At 35.1% G+C, this 16,625-nt stretch overlaps 2 protein-coding genes and 1 long non-coding RNA gene across 3 annotated transcripts in view; all 3 read right to left on the bottom strand.

Moving 5' to 3' along the window:
• Positions 1-332, bottom strand: part of Fas1 (fasciclin 1 Fas1 domain-containing) — a 55,739-nt gene extending 55,407 nt beyond the window's left edge. The window contains exon 1 of the mRNA XM_076115574.1: positions 52-332. Within this exon, the coding sequence (XP_075971689.1) occupies positions 52-159 (108 nt within the window). The 5' untranslated portion in view covers positions 160-332. The remainder of the gene's footprint in view (positions 1-51) is intronic.
• A 383-nt stretch (positions 333-715) lies between these two features.
• LOC142973887 (uncharacterized) lies at positions 716-5,320 on the bottom strand. Its single transcript, XR_012959530.1, has 3 exons — positions 4,927-5,320; positions 2,960-3,431; positions 716-1,259 (listed from the first exon to the last, which is right to left on the bottom strand). It is a non-coding gene; the product is annotated as an uncharacterized LOC142973887 (long non-coding RNA).
• Positions 5,321-6,527: 1,207 nt separating this feature from the next.
• LOC142973886 (arylsulfatase B-like) lies at positions 6,528-10,369 on the bottom strand. Its single transcript, XM_076115913.1, has 8 exons — positions 10,241-10,369; positions 10,011-10,092; positions 9,583-9,742; positions 9,188-9,411; positions 8,745-8,853; positions 8,329-8,481; positions 7,399-8,067; positions 6,528-7,282 (listed from the first exon to the last, which is right to left on the bottom strand). Exons 1-8 carry the CDS (start codon positions 10,282-10,284, stop codon positions 6,888-6,890), a joined length of 1,836 nt encoding a protein of 611 aa, XP_075972028.1. The 5' UTR covers positions 10,285-10,369; the 3' UTR covers positions 6,528-6,887.
• Between the last annotated feature and the right edge of the window lie 6,256 nt (positions 10,370-16,625).

Below are 16,625 nucleotides of genomic sequence, written 5' to 3'. Positions count from 1 at the left end.
GAGACAAGTCTTGTAAAACTATTTAAGTACTCATTAGAAAGTTTGAAATACCTGCGAGAGGTCCCCGTCTTGTTCAAGTTTCTCGACAACGGTTAGTTTCCTGTCGGCGGCCACCAGGCTGGTACACATCACTAACAACAACACAAGTCGTCCACCCATGGTTGTGACACGCAAAACATCCAGATACGTCACAAAAGTTATTCACAGGACACTCGCGGAATACATGTGCGGTGAAGTATCGGAGCAGAGAGCGCGCGGAGTAGGAGAATGCGCCGCGATAAATGCCGGGTTGCGCCGGTGTAGCGCGGGAGGCACTGACGCGTTGACGCAGCCGGCGCTCGTCCCTTCCCGCTCTCTCACACGCCGGTTAACTGGCGCGATATCAAACTGGTCATCATTCGCCGTGACCGTTGAGCTTCGAAAAATAATCCTAACCATTATTAGCATGACAATAAATACATCTTACAGATACGTAATCGATTCGACCCGTTATGATCAATGTCAAGGTTTCGTAGTTGATTCATTGAGACAGACCCACTTTTACATAGAGCCATCGGTGGATTTAAAATAAGGCTTTCTTTCCGGTCATTTACTCATCTCGTCGTTAGTATCATTTTTATGGTCAGCAAAAAAAACAAAGCTGTGTTGATGCAACAAAGTTACTGTTTGAATAGGCGCTTTTGATAATTATACACAATTAATGAAAAGATAGATCGTCAACATACTTTTGTTTACTTTACTTCAGATATAATTAGTAGTACCTAATAAACAATCTGTATCCATCCGATAAAATGGTCAACAGTTTAAATAGATCACAAAACAAAAACTTTGCTTGCAGCCAGGTAACACAAAGGAAAAAAAACAAACGTTACCTCGACCAACATAAAAAAAGAAGATTGATATAAAAAATGTAGCGTCGAACACGTAAAATTGTTATCTGACGATAGCAGTGCGTGTGCCTTTTAAACGACACATGAAAAGATTTGACGTGTTGTCTATGGCTCTACCTGGCCGTTGTACTCCGTCGTTTGGCCGAAACGTGACGGGAACCGATTATGGCCTATTGTACCCATATCGCCACCATCTTTTGGCTTTCTTCGCGCTTTATATTTTACACCTTTTTTATTGTGTGCTCATGTTGCTATTGGACCACGTACAATTTGCTTGTTTTTTGTTATTGATGATCTCAATTCTGGATTTCAAATCGGGGTTTTTGGTGTCGTACCTGCCGTGGTTAGATTTAGACTTGCACTTTAATCCTGAAAGGAAACCAACGATATATAGTATATCTATCTACTCAGTGAAAATTGGGAAGAATAAAATTGTGTACGTACCACAAAATTCACCCCAAACAAAATTATGTATTAGTGTTAACTAGTATGTTGTTTCCTATGTTTAAATTAGCTCTCGCATCGACTGATCAACTACCCAGTACATGGTTCAATATTATATTTTAATATGCCATTCAGTGTACTAATAATCAAACCGAGTTGTTAAACATGAATATTACTTCCATTTCGCCACCAATTGTATCATAAATAGGCCATTAAGCGACTTGTGGAAGAATTAGAATGCTATAATAATAAACCAATTTTAATAGCATTCAAATTTTATTTGATTGTTTCAATGGCCGTCCAACGTCTATTAATTTCGACGGTTCGATCATTTAGAGTCCTAACAAAGAGTTATTTCAAGATAATACCGGACTGTTTGTATAGAAGGCCTCGTATGTTGTCTATTAAAGAAACCTTTCTAGTTTTTTAATATTAATTAATTTACATACATGTATTATACCTTTATAAAGGCTAGAAATATGCTTTAATAAGATAATACAAGATGGATTTATTGTGTTAAATGATTGTAATATTCTTATTTCCATATTAACATTGACACGAAGCAAACCTTAAAGCAGTTAACCAAGCTCAACGGTAACTTTAACTGAAATTTTAAAGTTCAGTTAGGCGTTACCAAAATATTTTTCAAGAGGATTTTCAAGAGGTTCATAAAAATTCTGACGGCAAAGGAAAAGGGTAATTCTATTTTAAAAGTATAATTTCTTCAAAATAAATTTACAGCCGGAGGTCTAACGCGTGTTATGCAGAAAACAGTTAACAAAAACTAAAACGGTATTGCATTGCTCATATAAAAATATTGTGCCGATAATATTCATCTATCTTGAGGGATAATCAATATGATTTGTTATGTTCTAAATTTCTAACCCTCCTACTTCTTAGTTGAAAATCTAATGAGTGATACTGACTACAAGGGTTGAATGTAAATCAAGTTCAGGTTTCCAAGCATACTCTAGCTTCAGTGACATTTTAGTTTATGCGACAACGTGGTACAAAGTCTTGGGTGAAAGAGCTGTTACGCGGTCCTGAGATTCATTAATATTTGCGTTCCTCGTTACACGGCAACAAATTAGATCATCAGTAAAACATGTTAACTTGATTAAGAATTAGCGGCGAAGCTTGCCGCTCTAAGAAATGATAGAGGTAAATCTATATAAATAAAAATGAAACTCCGAAATATTATACGCGCGTAACTTTTGAACAACTTAACCAAATTGGATATATTTTTTAGTATGTTAGTAACTGTCGGGACAAGGTTTGTATGGGATCTATGGGATCAAAATTCCCATGGGAAAGATTTCAACGGAGGAAGTCGGGCCAGTCCGCTAGTAAATTAATAAAAGTAGAGTATTTGGGAAAATGTTAAAATATTAATTAATTAAATTGCAAGGGGACTATTCCGGAAAACTGACTCCGATACTCTCTCTAGAGTTGTTATGCCGTAATAACACTGGCTACTTTAAATTAAGAATTTTAATATCGCTAAAATTTTGATAAGGTTTTATTCAGTTTATTGAAACCATAAAAATACTCCTATTAATATCCCGGATGGATGGATAGAAAGTACAGTTTATCTAGTGGAATCTAGTCAGAATTTTCATACATACTTATAAGTCATCATTTTATTCATTGGTTTGTGTATCCGGATCGTAAGTGGTGAAATCGAAACGATGTGGTAAATTTCTACTAAACTGATCCATGCAGTTCACATACATCTATGTCTAGGCTAATCCTAGCCATAAAGCCGACATCATTCCGACGTTCAAATTTGATCGCTTCATAGTGCCTTGTCGCAGTCAAGCGCGCTATCGTTTAGCACGATCAATCTATAGGTAATTCCTCTGGCTAGGTGCTTGATGGATTTACGACATTTGATATCTGCCTTGCTTCGGGCGCTCTGACAACACAACAGCCGCCAGCTGTTTTTGGGGATGTCTAAAACGAGGGCAAACATTACCAAGCTCACCCATTCAATTAGCGCCAAGTTGAAGTGTAAAAAACAGTTACGACGAATAAATGGATTTATAAACTGTACCACGGTCGCATAAGGGTGTTTTGCGCTGAAGGAAACGACAATACCTGAAAATAAAAATGAGAAAAAAGAACAATATAATCCCGGCACAAACAAAAGAGTCGGTACGTAAAACTTTATGGACTACATTCAGAAATGTGTTATTTCGTGAATACAAGTTATTATTTGCTGTTATGTCAAGGATAAGCCACTTCGAATTGTCTGAATGGAATATGCTAAGTAAAATGTAAAGTACAAGTAACATACAGACCTATCATTATGTATTGAATTATTTATACAAACATTACCCGACGAGGAGAGTCAAACCAAAATATTTTTGTCCTTCTTAATTTAATCCTGCTATGTTAATCTAATTTCGTTGGATAATTTATAAATTCGGGAATGACTGTGATATCGCTAGGCTCTCGTATGAAAGGGCCGCTCGAAGGCTTCATTTACAGAACCATAATGTAATTAGAAATGGGACGTGGAACAAGAACTTCGTTATTCGTCGATTTGAACTGGATAATTTACTTTGACAAAGGCATCTCAAAGATGTGAATGACATTACAATTAATTCATATTTATTAATTTGAAGGCGGATTAATATAACTTTGTTTTGTATTCTTGTCTTGAATTTAATTTTGTTCTCGCAAATAGGTCAGAATACAGACAATGTATAATATGAATGTTGAAGAAAATGACTTAACCACCGAGGATATCACGTCGAATACCGATAAGATTGAGTACTTACCTACTGAGCTAATTAAGTTGGAAATAACATATATTATTTGTAAACAAAGATAACCTGTTTATCAAAATAAAGCTCAGTTTAATAAATGATTACACGATTTTAAATAAAACTTTCTTGAATTTTAGTATTCCTTACGGAGTTCGGAAGTTCCTCTAAGTTCCACGTATTTGTCCAAATAGAATATTGCGGTTTTGTAAAATGTATATACAACTTATTACGGCTCATGAATCTTTAAATAAGTTTGCATGTATGTTGTAGAGTTATATTTAAACATGTGGTAACTTATTGGCAACTCTGAAGAAATATCCCGAAATCGATGAAGGATCCAACAAGAAATTTCAAACAACATGAAAGGTGTTTCACAGATAGGGAAAAGTTTTGCTTCGCTTGATAATAACGTTATTTTTCAATCAATATTTCTTGTTAACCAAACTAATATGATTAACGATACACGGGAGGAGTTATGATGTCACAAATTAAGCATTAATGGCACACGCGCGTTGACAGACCAACGTCTAATGAAAATGTAAAGCCGAAACTTGGCAAGTGAACTCTTGCTTATTTAGGTTTGCGCGACACCCGGTAATGCATAATAAAGTTGTTAGGAACGCAGCAAGCCGCGGCTGGCTACGCGCCAGTACTTACTACCAAGCTGATAGCTATTTGCTGATAAACTTCTTAAGGATAAAAATTGTGTATCTTTTTATTCCAACTCGATGAATATTTAAATAGCGCGGCGTCAATACAGGTACAATCATAGGTACGAGTTATATTGAGCTGTGAAGACGTAAAGTTCAGTTTTACTTTACCTTGAGCTCTCTATTGTTGTCTCGTTTATGTCAGGTACTAGCCCATCCTTTTCAGTAAACTTTTACAACGTTATCACGTCATCGTTGATAGGAGTGTACTTTTTAAGGCGTTTTCATTGAGCATTATCTTCGGCGCGTTCCCTCGTATATTTTATTTATATAACACCTGACAGCAATACGAATACACACACGTTGGTTTCTTGTCAATAAGCGAACTTGTTCAATGTGTAAATCTTCATGTTAAATGAACCCTTGGAGAGCCTAGTTAAAAAGACATTAACCCATCTAATTCATTTCATTAATCGAGCTCTTCACCATATCACGGCACAAGCAGCAACCAATATAACAGCTATTATCATTAGCACCAGTATTATTAATAAAACTATAAACATGTTAGCAATGTTGTTGACGTCTAACAATAAAATTCTAATTGGCCACGACAATGTACCACAGATTATAATTATCCATTACAAAATTCTGTTTGAATTTCACCCTTGCGTTGTTCCTAATCCCATAAAACCATGGCACTTGTAATCTTTTATCTCGGTTGGAATCTTTGTTATTTATTATATCGTGTACGGCTCAAAATATAATTCACTTTATTTAAGGTATAATCTAATTAGAAATCCTCAACCATATTGAGTGTATGCTAAAATGTTATGAGTTATCCACGTTTCTAGTTATTTTAAGAGCTTGTGGTGAATATATGATACACGTGTATTTCACATCAAACCACGTAGATTCATAATACCTATATTAGCTTTTGATTATTTATTCACAAACTATATTAGGTATAAAAAGTACATAATAAAAAAACTAAACTTCTATTTTCTTCAAAGACGGCATCCATGAATAAATGATATGAAGTTCCATCATTAAAAGTTCTCAAATCGTAGCTAGGTGATATTTTTACGTTTTTCTTCGAAATCCCAGTTCTCGCGGTTCCTCATTGTAAGAATGGTGTACAAATCGCCCGAAGGCTCGTATATTTCTTGTCGAGAAGCATTAGATTAGAGGGTGCTCCGGCTCAAAAGATTTATGACGGCAATACTAAGTCGATTCAAAACCTTTAGGAAGCTTTCACAGTTCCTGCAATCAATCGTTATTTAATGTTCGTAAAATAGAGAATTTTAAAGTCACAAACGAATTCTATTTTACTAGATTGAGCAGTCGTCAAATGGGTATGTTTTAACTTTTGCTGGTTGTTTACGTTCGGATATTCTTTTTGGCAAATGATCAAAATCAATACATTGTTAGGCTTTGCACGTCTTTTGATATGAAAATGACAATACAATAGACAGCATACGATCAATATCAAAGAATATTCATTAAGTCATAGGTAATGATGTGTACTTTGGCATCTAATTAATTAATCAGCCTTGTAATATTTACAAAAGCTACAAATAAATGCGTCTTCATTTTATTCCATAACAGATTAATTTTCAATCATATCAGTGCCAATGGAACGAATACAGGAAAATGATTTATTCATGACACATAACATAGATCTGACTCATAGATGAATTTGTGTATTTAATACACGAACATAAATAAACTAATATTTTGACAACATTCATGTTTTATTAATCAGTTATTTGCTTATAACATACATAATTATTTTATCAATATCAGAAGACTGACAATGAAAAAATCCTTGTTTGAACATTTTCTCTAGTTACGTAGATGTTGTTATTTATATTATCATAATAATATGGTGTCCTTCCAGTTATGCGAACCCGAAAAGCTGACCAATTTTCCTTTTTAATGCACGCCTTGATCAAAGGGCGACCGACGAAGCGACGACAAAATAACTCGTCGGCTCATAAAATTCATTATTTCGGCTCATCCAAGTCATCAAGCATGTTGTTTTCACAACCCTTTCATTAACACAAAAACAAACATGCATAAAAAAAAATATTTTACTTATTAATTACTTAAAATAGTAGTTCCTTATCAGCATTTTAAAAGGAAAACAGTGAAGCAATACTTTCAACGAACGCATCTGCTGTCTTCTTCATATATTCAGTAAAGCTGTTTTTAAATAAATTCAGATTAAGGTTGGTCAAATATTGTAATTCGCCGACTGAAACTTGTAACGGAAAAGGCGGGAACAAATGTTCGTGTTTTATGTTTTCATATTTTTGTACTTCCTCTTCGTTACTAAGCCAGGGTGTCCACACAAAATTGCGAAGCGCAGGATTAGCTTCCATGTCTACTCTCGGACGTCGTCGTGGGCTTATCTTGGCCCAGTACATGCGTAGCTGAAGAACCATTTGTCTTACGATTTCCGGGTGGGAATACCACAAATCATTCGTTTCTAGAGGGTCCTCAGTTAAGTCAAATAGACAACCTTTCGCTGTAAATAAAAGTTATGCAATAATGAATTCTTTTATACAATTAATAATTTGCAAATTAAAATATTCAGACACAATTTTATATCACATTGTTGGTATATAATATGATTTAACTTACAACTAGTGGGCACACAAAGCTCTTTTTCATCCACGTCTTTCGAATATGAACGTAAATTGGTATAATTTTGCTTTTTCAGTGCCATGTCCACATCCACATTTACATATAATGTCTCTTTAAATACTCGGGCTGTTTCAGAGCTCAGTAAAACATTCACATATGGAAATACAGGTAATCTGAACAATTTCAGTTCCTTGCTGTAGTATCCACTTTTTCCTTTGTCCACGTCACCTATGATTATTTTATAATTCCCAACTCTAAGAGCTGCCCAGTTTGCTAAATCGTCCAGACCTAATAAAATTTCCGAGCGTGGAGATTTCTTACTACTCATTACGGCGCTCCATTGGTTAATGCCATCAATTTTCTCGCTAATATTGCCACCTGCCGCACCAATTAGTGTTGGCAGCCAGTCAATGACGTGAAAAAGTCCCGACCAAATTTTGGAAGGCAGTGATGCTTGCCAAATAACCGCCGTAGAGCGCAGTGCACCTTCCCAGGGCGAACCTTTTGTTCCACGCAACGGCAAATTAGAGCCGAAATTTCTATTAAATCCTGTAGACGGTGCACCATTATCAGAAGCGAAAACGATTATTGTGTTGTGGAGAATATTTCTTTCGGCTAATGCCGCTATAATGTTCCCTACACTTGCGTCTAAACCCGTTACGAGACCTGGAAAATGCAATTTAATTAATTTCATTATTGGTATAGAGAACTTACACGTAAACATTTACGTTCAAAATAATTTTCCGAGCAATTTCTGTCTAATTAAACCGACTCATGGATTAGTTAAATTTGGAATGATTAGAGAGAGTATCTATTATATATTGGTGGAGCGTGTTTCACGGTGCGGTGTTACACGTTTTGATTAAAGTGCTTCTGAAATCAGTTATAAATAGTTGAATGGTTGTAGATAGTGAGTATATCAGTTACCTGCATATAATCGTCGAGCGGAATGTGCGATGTGGTCGTTTGCGGCGATGCTCTCCTCCGGCGCTTGGAGATTAACGCACCCCCCTCCCACGTGGGCAGCCGCGTGAGATATATGGACGTATAAAGGAACCGATGTGTTGTGATTTCTTATCACTACAATACACATAAAACAAAATAGAACAAAACCTTTTTCGCTGATATAAAACAAATGGAATTCTGTCGGCGTATGATTTGTAGTTCCCCTAACTGGCCTTGGCATTTAGCTTGATATAAAGGCTAATCGGAAGACTCTACACATTATTTTTCATATCATTTATTATGTTCAGATGTTTCAGAAGTTGAATGTTTATTTATAAATGAAGCGTGTCAGTTTAATGTACCTGATTAATGTGTAATCAATAAAATTATATACTTGCCTTTAATAGCTTGATTTGTTAGTATGTTGGTAAGATGGCCGCTTTGATCTTCAATGGGAGTAAAATTATGGAATAAATCGAGTCCATATAAAACAGTACCGTTCAAGTTCTGCAAAAGTTTTGAAATGTTAGTTTATATTTTTCCAATATCCTCCACTCCATGTATGGCTGTATTAGTAGTACTGCACTTAAGTACAACCACAGGGAGTATGATGATACTTTTTTTCGCTAAATGGCGTTTTACTTTCGTAAGCAACCTCTTAGCAAACTATTTTCTATTGAAGTGTACTCGTTTCCACATTGCAGAAACCAAAATAAACTTGTAGACATTTTCGAGCAAAATAGAAAAGGAAAAAAGTCATTGAAAGAACCTTTATATAATATGCGTATGTAGATAAGTATTTTGGAATTACGCAATGCTTTAAGTAGCTGACTATACAAACCTGTACATGATTATATGTATAGTAATCCACGTCGCTGCCTAAGAAGCCGTAGAATGTATCAAAGCCTCTATTAGTGGGCAGATAATGTTCTCTGGATTTACCGAGCTCCCATTTACCTATTAAATGTGTGACATAGCCCAATTCTTGTAAATACGAAGGTAACAGACGTTCGGAGGGCGGCACTCCGCGATCCTCGCCTGCTGCTATAGAAATTCCTTGAGTACCTTAACATGGAAGAGATATTATTATTTGTACAGTCTTACTAATATTGACTGAAACGCCAAACGTGAAAAAAGCGTTTTCGGTAATGTTCTTTGTTCGGAACAAATCTAAAACAGCTAATTACTTTCTATAAAAATCGCGACCGTGAAAAGGTTATACCAAAATAAACGTACCCATTCGCATGGGATATTTTCCGGTGAAGAGCGCGCTCCTCGATGCGGTGCCGCGACAGTCTGTGTAGTACTGCGACAATATGATGCCCTGGTAAGCGAGCGCGTCTATGTTCGGTGTCATTATCTGCCGTGAACCGTGGAAACTCACGTCATCCCACCCCTGTTAATATTTCAACGAGTTATACCACAAAAAGCATCCTAAATGAGTTTCAAAAAGTTATTCTCATGGCGTAACCTTAACCACATTTTCTACTTTAGCATTTTGTATTCCGTATTATTGTTTCATGAATGGGTAATTCTTACGTATCTAAATGAATGTATGTAATTAACCCAAATCCGTATTTTTATAACCATGCACAAAGTTACATTGTGTTTCACACGAATAAAAAGTATATAGAGACGGAAAATAATGTACACTATATTCTTACCAAGTCGTCCGCTACTATAAAAACTATGTTCGGTTGTACAATATTTTCACATTTACCAGCAACCACGAGTAATAGGAACGAACTGTAAGAAAATAATAGTGCAGTTTAGTATAAACATGAACACACAAATATAGGTTACATCACTTTTCAACGTTATCAATTGCAAATATTACTTAAGATTTTTTTAAATAATTGAATTAAGTAATTTTATAGATGTATGTATAACTAACATTATTCTCATTTCGGCAGCTACACCCCAGTTACAAGCAGACATGATCTGACACTTGTCACTGAAATAAAATCGCTTGGAAATAATGTGTTGATGGAAAATATGAAACGAGCGAAGCGGTAACAGCGCCTCGCGGACATCGCTCTGTGAAATGCTTCCAACGTATTTACATTACTGCCAGTTAAATTCAACATTGATTTAAAATTCTTATATGCAATGATAAATATTTATTGAATGACAACATGTTTAAGAGTAAGGCACATTTATCGAATAAAATATGTACCTAATTTAGACTATTGATAATCTAGTAATTTGAAATTTTAAAACGAATCAACGACTGCTATGCTTTGTAAGTATGCATTTAACGTTATATATTTTGTCGTTGAAAGATTCTGTGTTGTAAAGAAAAGGACATTATTAAACACATTTTTTAAATCCGCTAATCTTATGTCATGACATCAGTCTTAATTTGGACACTTGAATCAATAATACATCATTAACATACATAGATTTGGCAGTGTCATTTTATAATATAAAGGTTTCAGACATGTTGGCAAAAGCATAACAAATCAACGCTTCTTATAGACAGGAAGACAAAAGAAAGGAATAATTAAGATTATTAATATTCTGTAGAATAAAGGTGTCGTACTGAATGATGTCCATAAATGACGTTTGTAAGTTCCTAAACTAAACAGTGGCTATATTACACAGTTAATAAAGTAAACCAGATTAAATATACCTGCGAGCTACCACCCAGCAGAATCGAATTCGAATTCGATTGAATTAGAATCGAGCTGTAGTGCAATTATTACTGTCGAGAATCGTGAGTTTGACATTTAAAATGTACTGCCAAAATAGTTCTTACGGAGCCCGGCAGAGGCGCTTAACAGATTTTATAGTAAAATATCTCGATAGGTAGTCGGTAGTCGATAGTAGCAGAGACTCGAGCTACTGATGTCAAATCGTACTTTTAAATTCCAAACTAGCGCGTGATCAAACACGGGTTTAAAATGAAAATAGTCTTAAATCAACAATCCAATTAGTTTCACTTTAAACCAGCGAGTGTTCAATCACGCGCTAGTTTGAAATTTAAGTATTTGAATTGACTTTACCTCGAAACTGATTCAATCGAATTCGTATTCGATTCTGTATAGAGCAAACCGGCTGCTTGGAAAGTAACCTTTATAAAACTTTTGTTTCTTAATATAGAATCTAATATAAGTGTCTAATCTAAGTATCTAATTTTACTTATTCAAGTAGTAAAAATTACAAATAGTAATTCAAAGCTTAACTTAGAATTAGTGCTTATAATTGTTTTAGCAACTTTACGCATTATAATTAAGAATCGTTGATTAATTAGTAACTCGAAGTAAAAAAGTCGTTTATTTCTTATACGGGAGCGATGCCTAGTAAAGTTAGTTATATTTTCTGGCATAAACAAATAAGTAGATATAAAAACAACAGATTTCCCAAGTTTTTGCTATAAAACAACAATTTGCATGAGAGATGAGAACATCTGGCTTCATGAGTTGCGGTATCAGGAAGACAATGTAATTAGTTTAAAAACTCATAAAATAAGAATTAATATTTAGCACATAAAACAAAAGTACTTAACATATTTGCTTCAAATACACGACTAAGAGATTATATTTTCAATTATGATAATATATTTTGTTGCGATAGTATCACTCACTCAACTCTAAAAGCGCAAATATACAGTCCAAAGATAATAATCAAGTACAGAAGCAACTTTATCTACGCCCGAATTTCAGCAAATCATAATAGGGACATTCAAAAGTTAGAAATGCTGAAAACTCACACATACTTTGTTTGAAACAGTTACCAGTTGTCTCTCTCGTCCGTTTCGACGAACTGAACCTCGCTGGAAAAGTTTTATGCCATCAAAAACATTCTGTAAAAACCTCAAGTCTCGCCGTAAAAAGTTGTGAGATCTATATAATACCAAGTCGATTTATCTATTTAGTCTCTACTTAAAGGACCTTCTGTCTTAAGTTATTACGTATGTTATTATCATGCCAATTTAAAAAAAATACCTTTAAAACAAATAGACCGACCTGGCCATCGCATGATTTGATTATTAGTATGTATCACACTACACAGCACGACGAGAAGTTAATGCTCCTGAAATGTTAATGGCGAATTTGTGTTTTCTTGCGATGACCAAGTCGATCTATTTGTTTTAAAGGTTTCTTTTTTAAATTGGCATGATAATAACATACGTAATAACTTAAGACAGAAGGTCCTTTAAGTAGAGACTAAATAGATTAATCGACTTGGTATTATATAGATCTCACAACTTTTTACGGCGAGACTTGAGGTTTTTACAGAATGTTTTTGATGGCATCTCACTTCTTTTTGTAGAGCGAACATAAGTCAAATTTGTATGGAAAGACGTTTTTTTTCATAATTCAACATATTTTCCTATGGGAATGTTGTTCAGTTTACCCTTACCCACCCTGTACCCCCTCCCGTTATGCCTCATATAGTAGGTACCTATTTACACCAATTTCTTTTATTTTCTACAGTAATAATAATTCATTAACTGCAAATGTAACCTTGTAATCTTATACATTTATATGGGATTACAAAGTTATTGTTGCAGTTGGTGTATTTAGAAAACTGGACCGAAATTAGAAAATATTAAATTTTTCCCATGATTAAGACACTAAACCCTATTTGTATTCGAAATTTTAAGCTTCTAAGTCTGCTAGAAGTACCTTAGACTTTTGATGATCGGTGAGTCAGTGAGTCAGTGAATCAGTGAATCAGTGAATCAGTGAGTGACAAAATTCAAAATTGTAACAAGTTGTCATTCTTAAACTACTGGTTCAAATTGACTGAAATTTTAAATATACCGTGTTTATACAATGACTGATTAGTTGCTGAAAATCCAGGCTTCTTGTTTTATCCACAACGACATTACAGGGGTGTCAAAAATAGCCCGAATTGCTTCGAGAAAAGGATGTTACGGCCGTGCCGCTTTTTTTTGCTCGACTTGCGGGGGCACTTCCGTGCCCCCAGATTTATTTGAATGTAACTATTCGCAAGCGGACTAATGACCAAATACAAAAGTGGGTAAAGTGAATAGCAAACTAAGCATTTAGACATTACATTGTAGCAACGAGGCGATAATCACTGTAAATACTAATGCACATTTCGATAAAGTGGCTAACCCAATGCGGGATCGTGGTCTAGTTTCGGATGAGTAACCGAACACTATGTATCAAGAAACCTTTGAGTCTCTGAGAGTAATATTATAGTATAAGAAGCTACGGTTTCTACGATATTCACGTTACTGTAGATTCATTGATAGGTTGCCTGCTAATATCTTGAATTACGAGTATACTGCGCGTTAACATACTTTTAGACAATATTAAATTAATTTAACGTTTATGTCAAATATCACACGACCTACATAGGTAAGTAGTGTGAAAACCGTAAAGATAATAACACAAACAAGCATAGCAGCGCCTCGGCAACACTCTGTATAATATACCTATTTGCCATAGAAGTTGGGCATTATCTCTCTCGTCCTGTATATTATGCTCATAAATCTTGCAAGTAGCAATTTCAGGGTTCGACTCCCACATTTTTAAGTGCAGCAGTTTATATATTCTGCAGTTCAAACATAAAAATACAATGGAATTAAAACAATTGTTTTAAAATACTAATTGAAGATGCCTCAGAAGCTGGATGCGGAAGAGAATTTTTAATTATTGGTTTTCCGTATTGATATTGCAAGGCACAGTTAGCAACTACACACAAATTTTGCGATTGAATTCAGATTCAAAAATTCAGCATGCAACAGCTGTCGATTGAATATTTCTGGAAAATGCCGCTGTACTCCCGGTCTCCCACATTTTTCAAAACTTATTTTCTCATATTCACGTACGTGTTTCAGCAATTTCCGTTCAGCCGTATCTGTTCTGTTCGTGTCTCCAGAATTTAGAATGCTAAAATTTACCTACAACAAATGAAAAATACTAGTAAGTAATTGAACATTATTGAAAGTTTAACTTGCTACTTGAAAAATCCTCATTGATTACAAAGTGAAAAACAAAAGGTCGGGACTATAGCCGCCAGGAAGCCTTAATGCTTCTTTGAAAGTTGTCGAACTAATTAAAAGTTTAACACCTCTTGTTGCTAACGTTTCCGGCCGCGTGTGCCGTGGCTCGCTCGCAAATTACTTCAAGTTTTCATGTTCGGACTGTTTACTTATTGAACGTGTTATGATTGCTTTAATAAATTTACGCCTACACACATACGTTTTGCTTTGATCCCTAACGGATTAATACACTGAGTATAAATACCTTCAAAGGATTAGTTTTCAACTGTAGCTCTTATGTCATTACATTGATTGTGGTTAGGCCTTTAAAATCTCTGAGATTTTCAACGACATTTAGACGATAAGGTTACTTCATGCTATGCGGAGCACAAAAAGCCTTTCGTGACATTTAGATCCTTATATTAATGTTAACTAATTCTCGAATACTATTATTCAACCAATCAATGACATTTCGCCGGTTTAATTTTGGATCTGTATAGGCAGCATGGGTTCAACTAAACTTAAGCGCCTGAACGTTTTTGCATACAAAGTCACAAAGCGTCAGCATTACTATTATACGGTATAATTGCACAGATTGGCTTTGACTAAGAAGTATAGAAAAGCTTTTCGAGATATTGGAACCTAAAGAGTTTTGTACATACGTACAATATAATTTACAGCGGGGTCGGCGTTTACGTATCGATAAAGAATAAAATTATATTTATTATAGATTAACAATAAAATAATAAAAACCTGTGAGTTATCCCCTGAACTACAAAACTTTTCACCAAGATATCCTTATTTTAAGAATATGTTTAAGGACTTCAAGCATTTCAGTTATTAAAGGCAAACTTCTAAAATGTAATTAAATTCATTGTAAGTTCAATCCCGGAATAATTACTCAAACACTGCAGGAAATAATAGTAGAACAAAACTTTGTGTGAACTTTGTTGTATCTCGAATACAAGAGCCGAATCTAGGAAATTGCTTGTCTCATCTCGCGCAGTGTCAATAAATGGTACTAATTAATCGAGTTCTAAGAAACATTTGTTACAATTTAGGATCTCATTAAAATGCTGAGGAAAATGGTTTGATGTTAAAACATTGTTACTTGGTTTTCTTTACATATTATCATGGTAGGCCAAACTGATTCTAAGTCACTAATATACTCACCATAATTGTATAAAACCAGTCATGTCAAAATTGACAAACCTAAACAGCCTATTAAAAATTCAGCGTGCGTTGTGAATCCATCGATTTAAGCTGTGGAACAACAATAACGATGATTCGAAAACCAGTTGATTACATCGTCAGTCCGGCTGTTTGATGGACACGTTGTGGAAAACATATTCGAGTAAATTACAAAGCACCCAAGTTCATGTTACGGACGTGACAACGGGCGTGTTTGGCAATTTCGGGATTACTGTGTACCAGCCGTAATTAGTGCTCTCTAACAATGGTCCTGAGCTCCGAACGGGAAACAATTCATTAAAAACTTATCACTGCGCGAAACAAGATCACTGATTTGTTGAATGAACGACTTTGACCCTTCGCTCTCCTATCAGGGTTGAATCTTTCTTTGCAAAACAGATATAAAATCCACCGAAATGAAATTTCCAAGAAAACCAGATTAGTGATTTCAATTTATTCAAACAAACCTTAAAGAGTAATCTGAACAAGGGAGTCAAAAACCGTATGAAATTGAGTATACAAATCTTATAAATAGTTGTTATATCGTCTGAAACCTGAAACATTTCCAGTAAGTATTAGCGACGTCAGCGGTGACATTGATTTAGCATTATCCCCGGACGTAATCCGCCACCTTGCGATTGTGAAATGTGGAGTGGTGTCACTCAATCATAATTGTGAACGACATGGTGCGGTTGACGTGACAACGAGCGATGCACTGCGGCCGGATTAATTAATTGACGAATGTAAGATGATTGATTTTCATATTCACCTGTCTGAATGCATTTATGGTGAAAATACTTTTAAACAATCAAACTTAGTGTAGGTAGCCACTAAAAACATAGATTTTAAGTAAACAAATCTTGCAAAAATTTCACAATGTCGAAACGTTGCATAGATATTTGAAACACTCTCAAAAACCTTTGAGATTGTTTCAAATATCTATGCAACGTTCTATGCAAATAAGGTGTTCTGAGATATAATATCGTTCACAAAGAAACTTTCCATAGAAGGTCGGGCACCGTTAACCGCGGTGTCTACGGGACTCTATTTGACATTGTTTAGACGCGGTCTCATGCTGGCTGCACAGCTGTGTGCGATCTTCATCAATTTAATCACTAGACTGAACGGC

Source organism: Anticarsia gemmatalis, chromosome 6, assembly GCF_050436995.1.
Source record: "Anticarsia gemmatalis isolate Benzon Research Colony breed Stoneville strain chromosome 6, ilAntGemm2 primary, whole genome shotgun sequence".
Classification (NCBI taxonomy): Eukaryota; Metazoa; Arthropoda; class Insecta; order Lepidoptera; family Erebidae; genus Anticarsia; species Anticarsia gemmatalis.
The sequence above is the reverse complement of the archived record's forward strand: the minus strand, read 5'-3'. Positions and strand labels throughout refer to the sequence as shown.

Bases quoted from the DNA above. Each gene is read 5' to 3' on its own strand.
- LOC142973886 (XM_076115913.1), bottom strand. From the start codon at position 10,284: ATGTCTGCTTGTAACTGGGGTGTAGCTGCCGAAATGAGAATAAT. The intron at 9,412-9,582 runs GTACGTTTATTT...TTCCATGTTAAG, and splicing joins AAAATATCCCATGCGAATGG to GTACTCAAGGAATTTCTATA. The intron at 8,854-9,187 runs GTTTGTATAGTC...AAACTTTTGCAG, and splicing joins ATACATATAATCATGTACAG to AACTTGAACGGTACTGTTTT.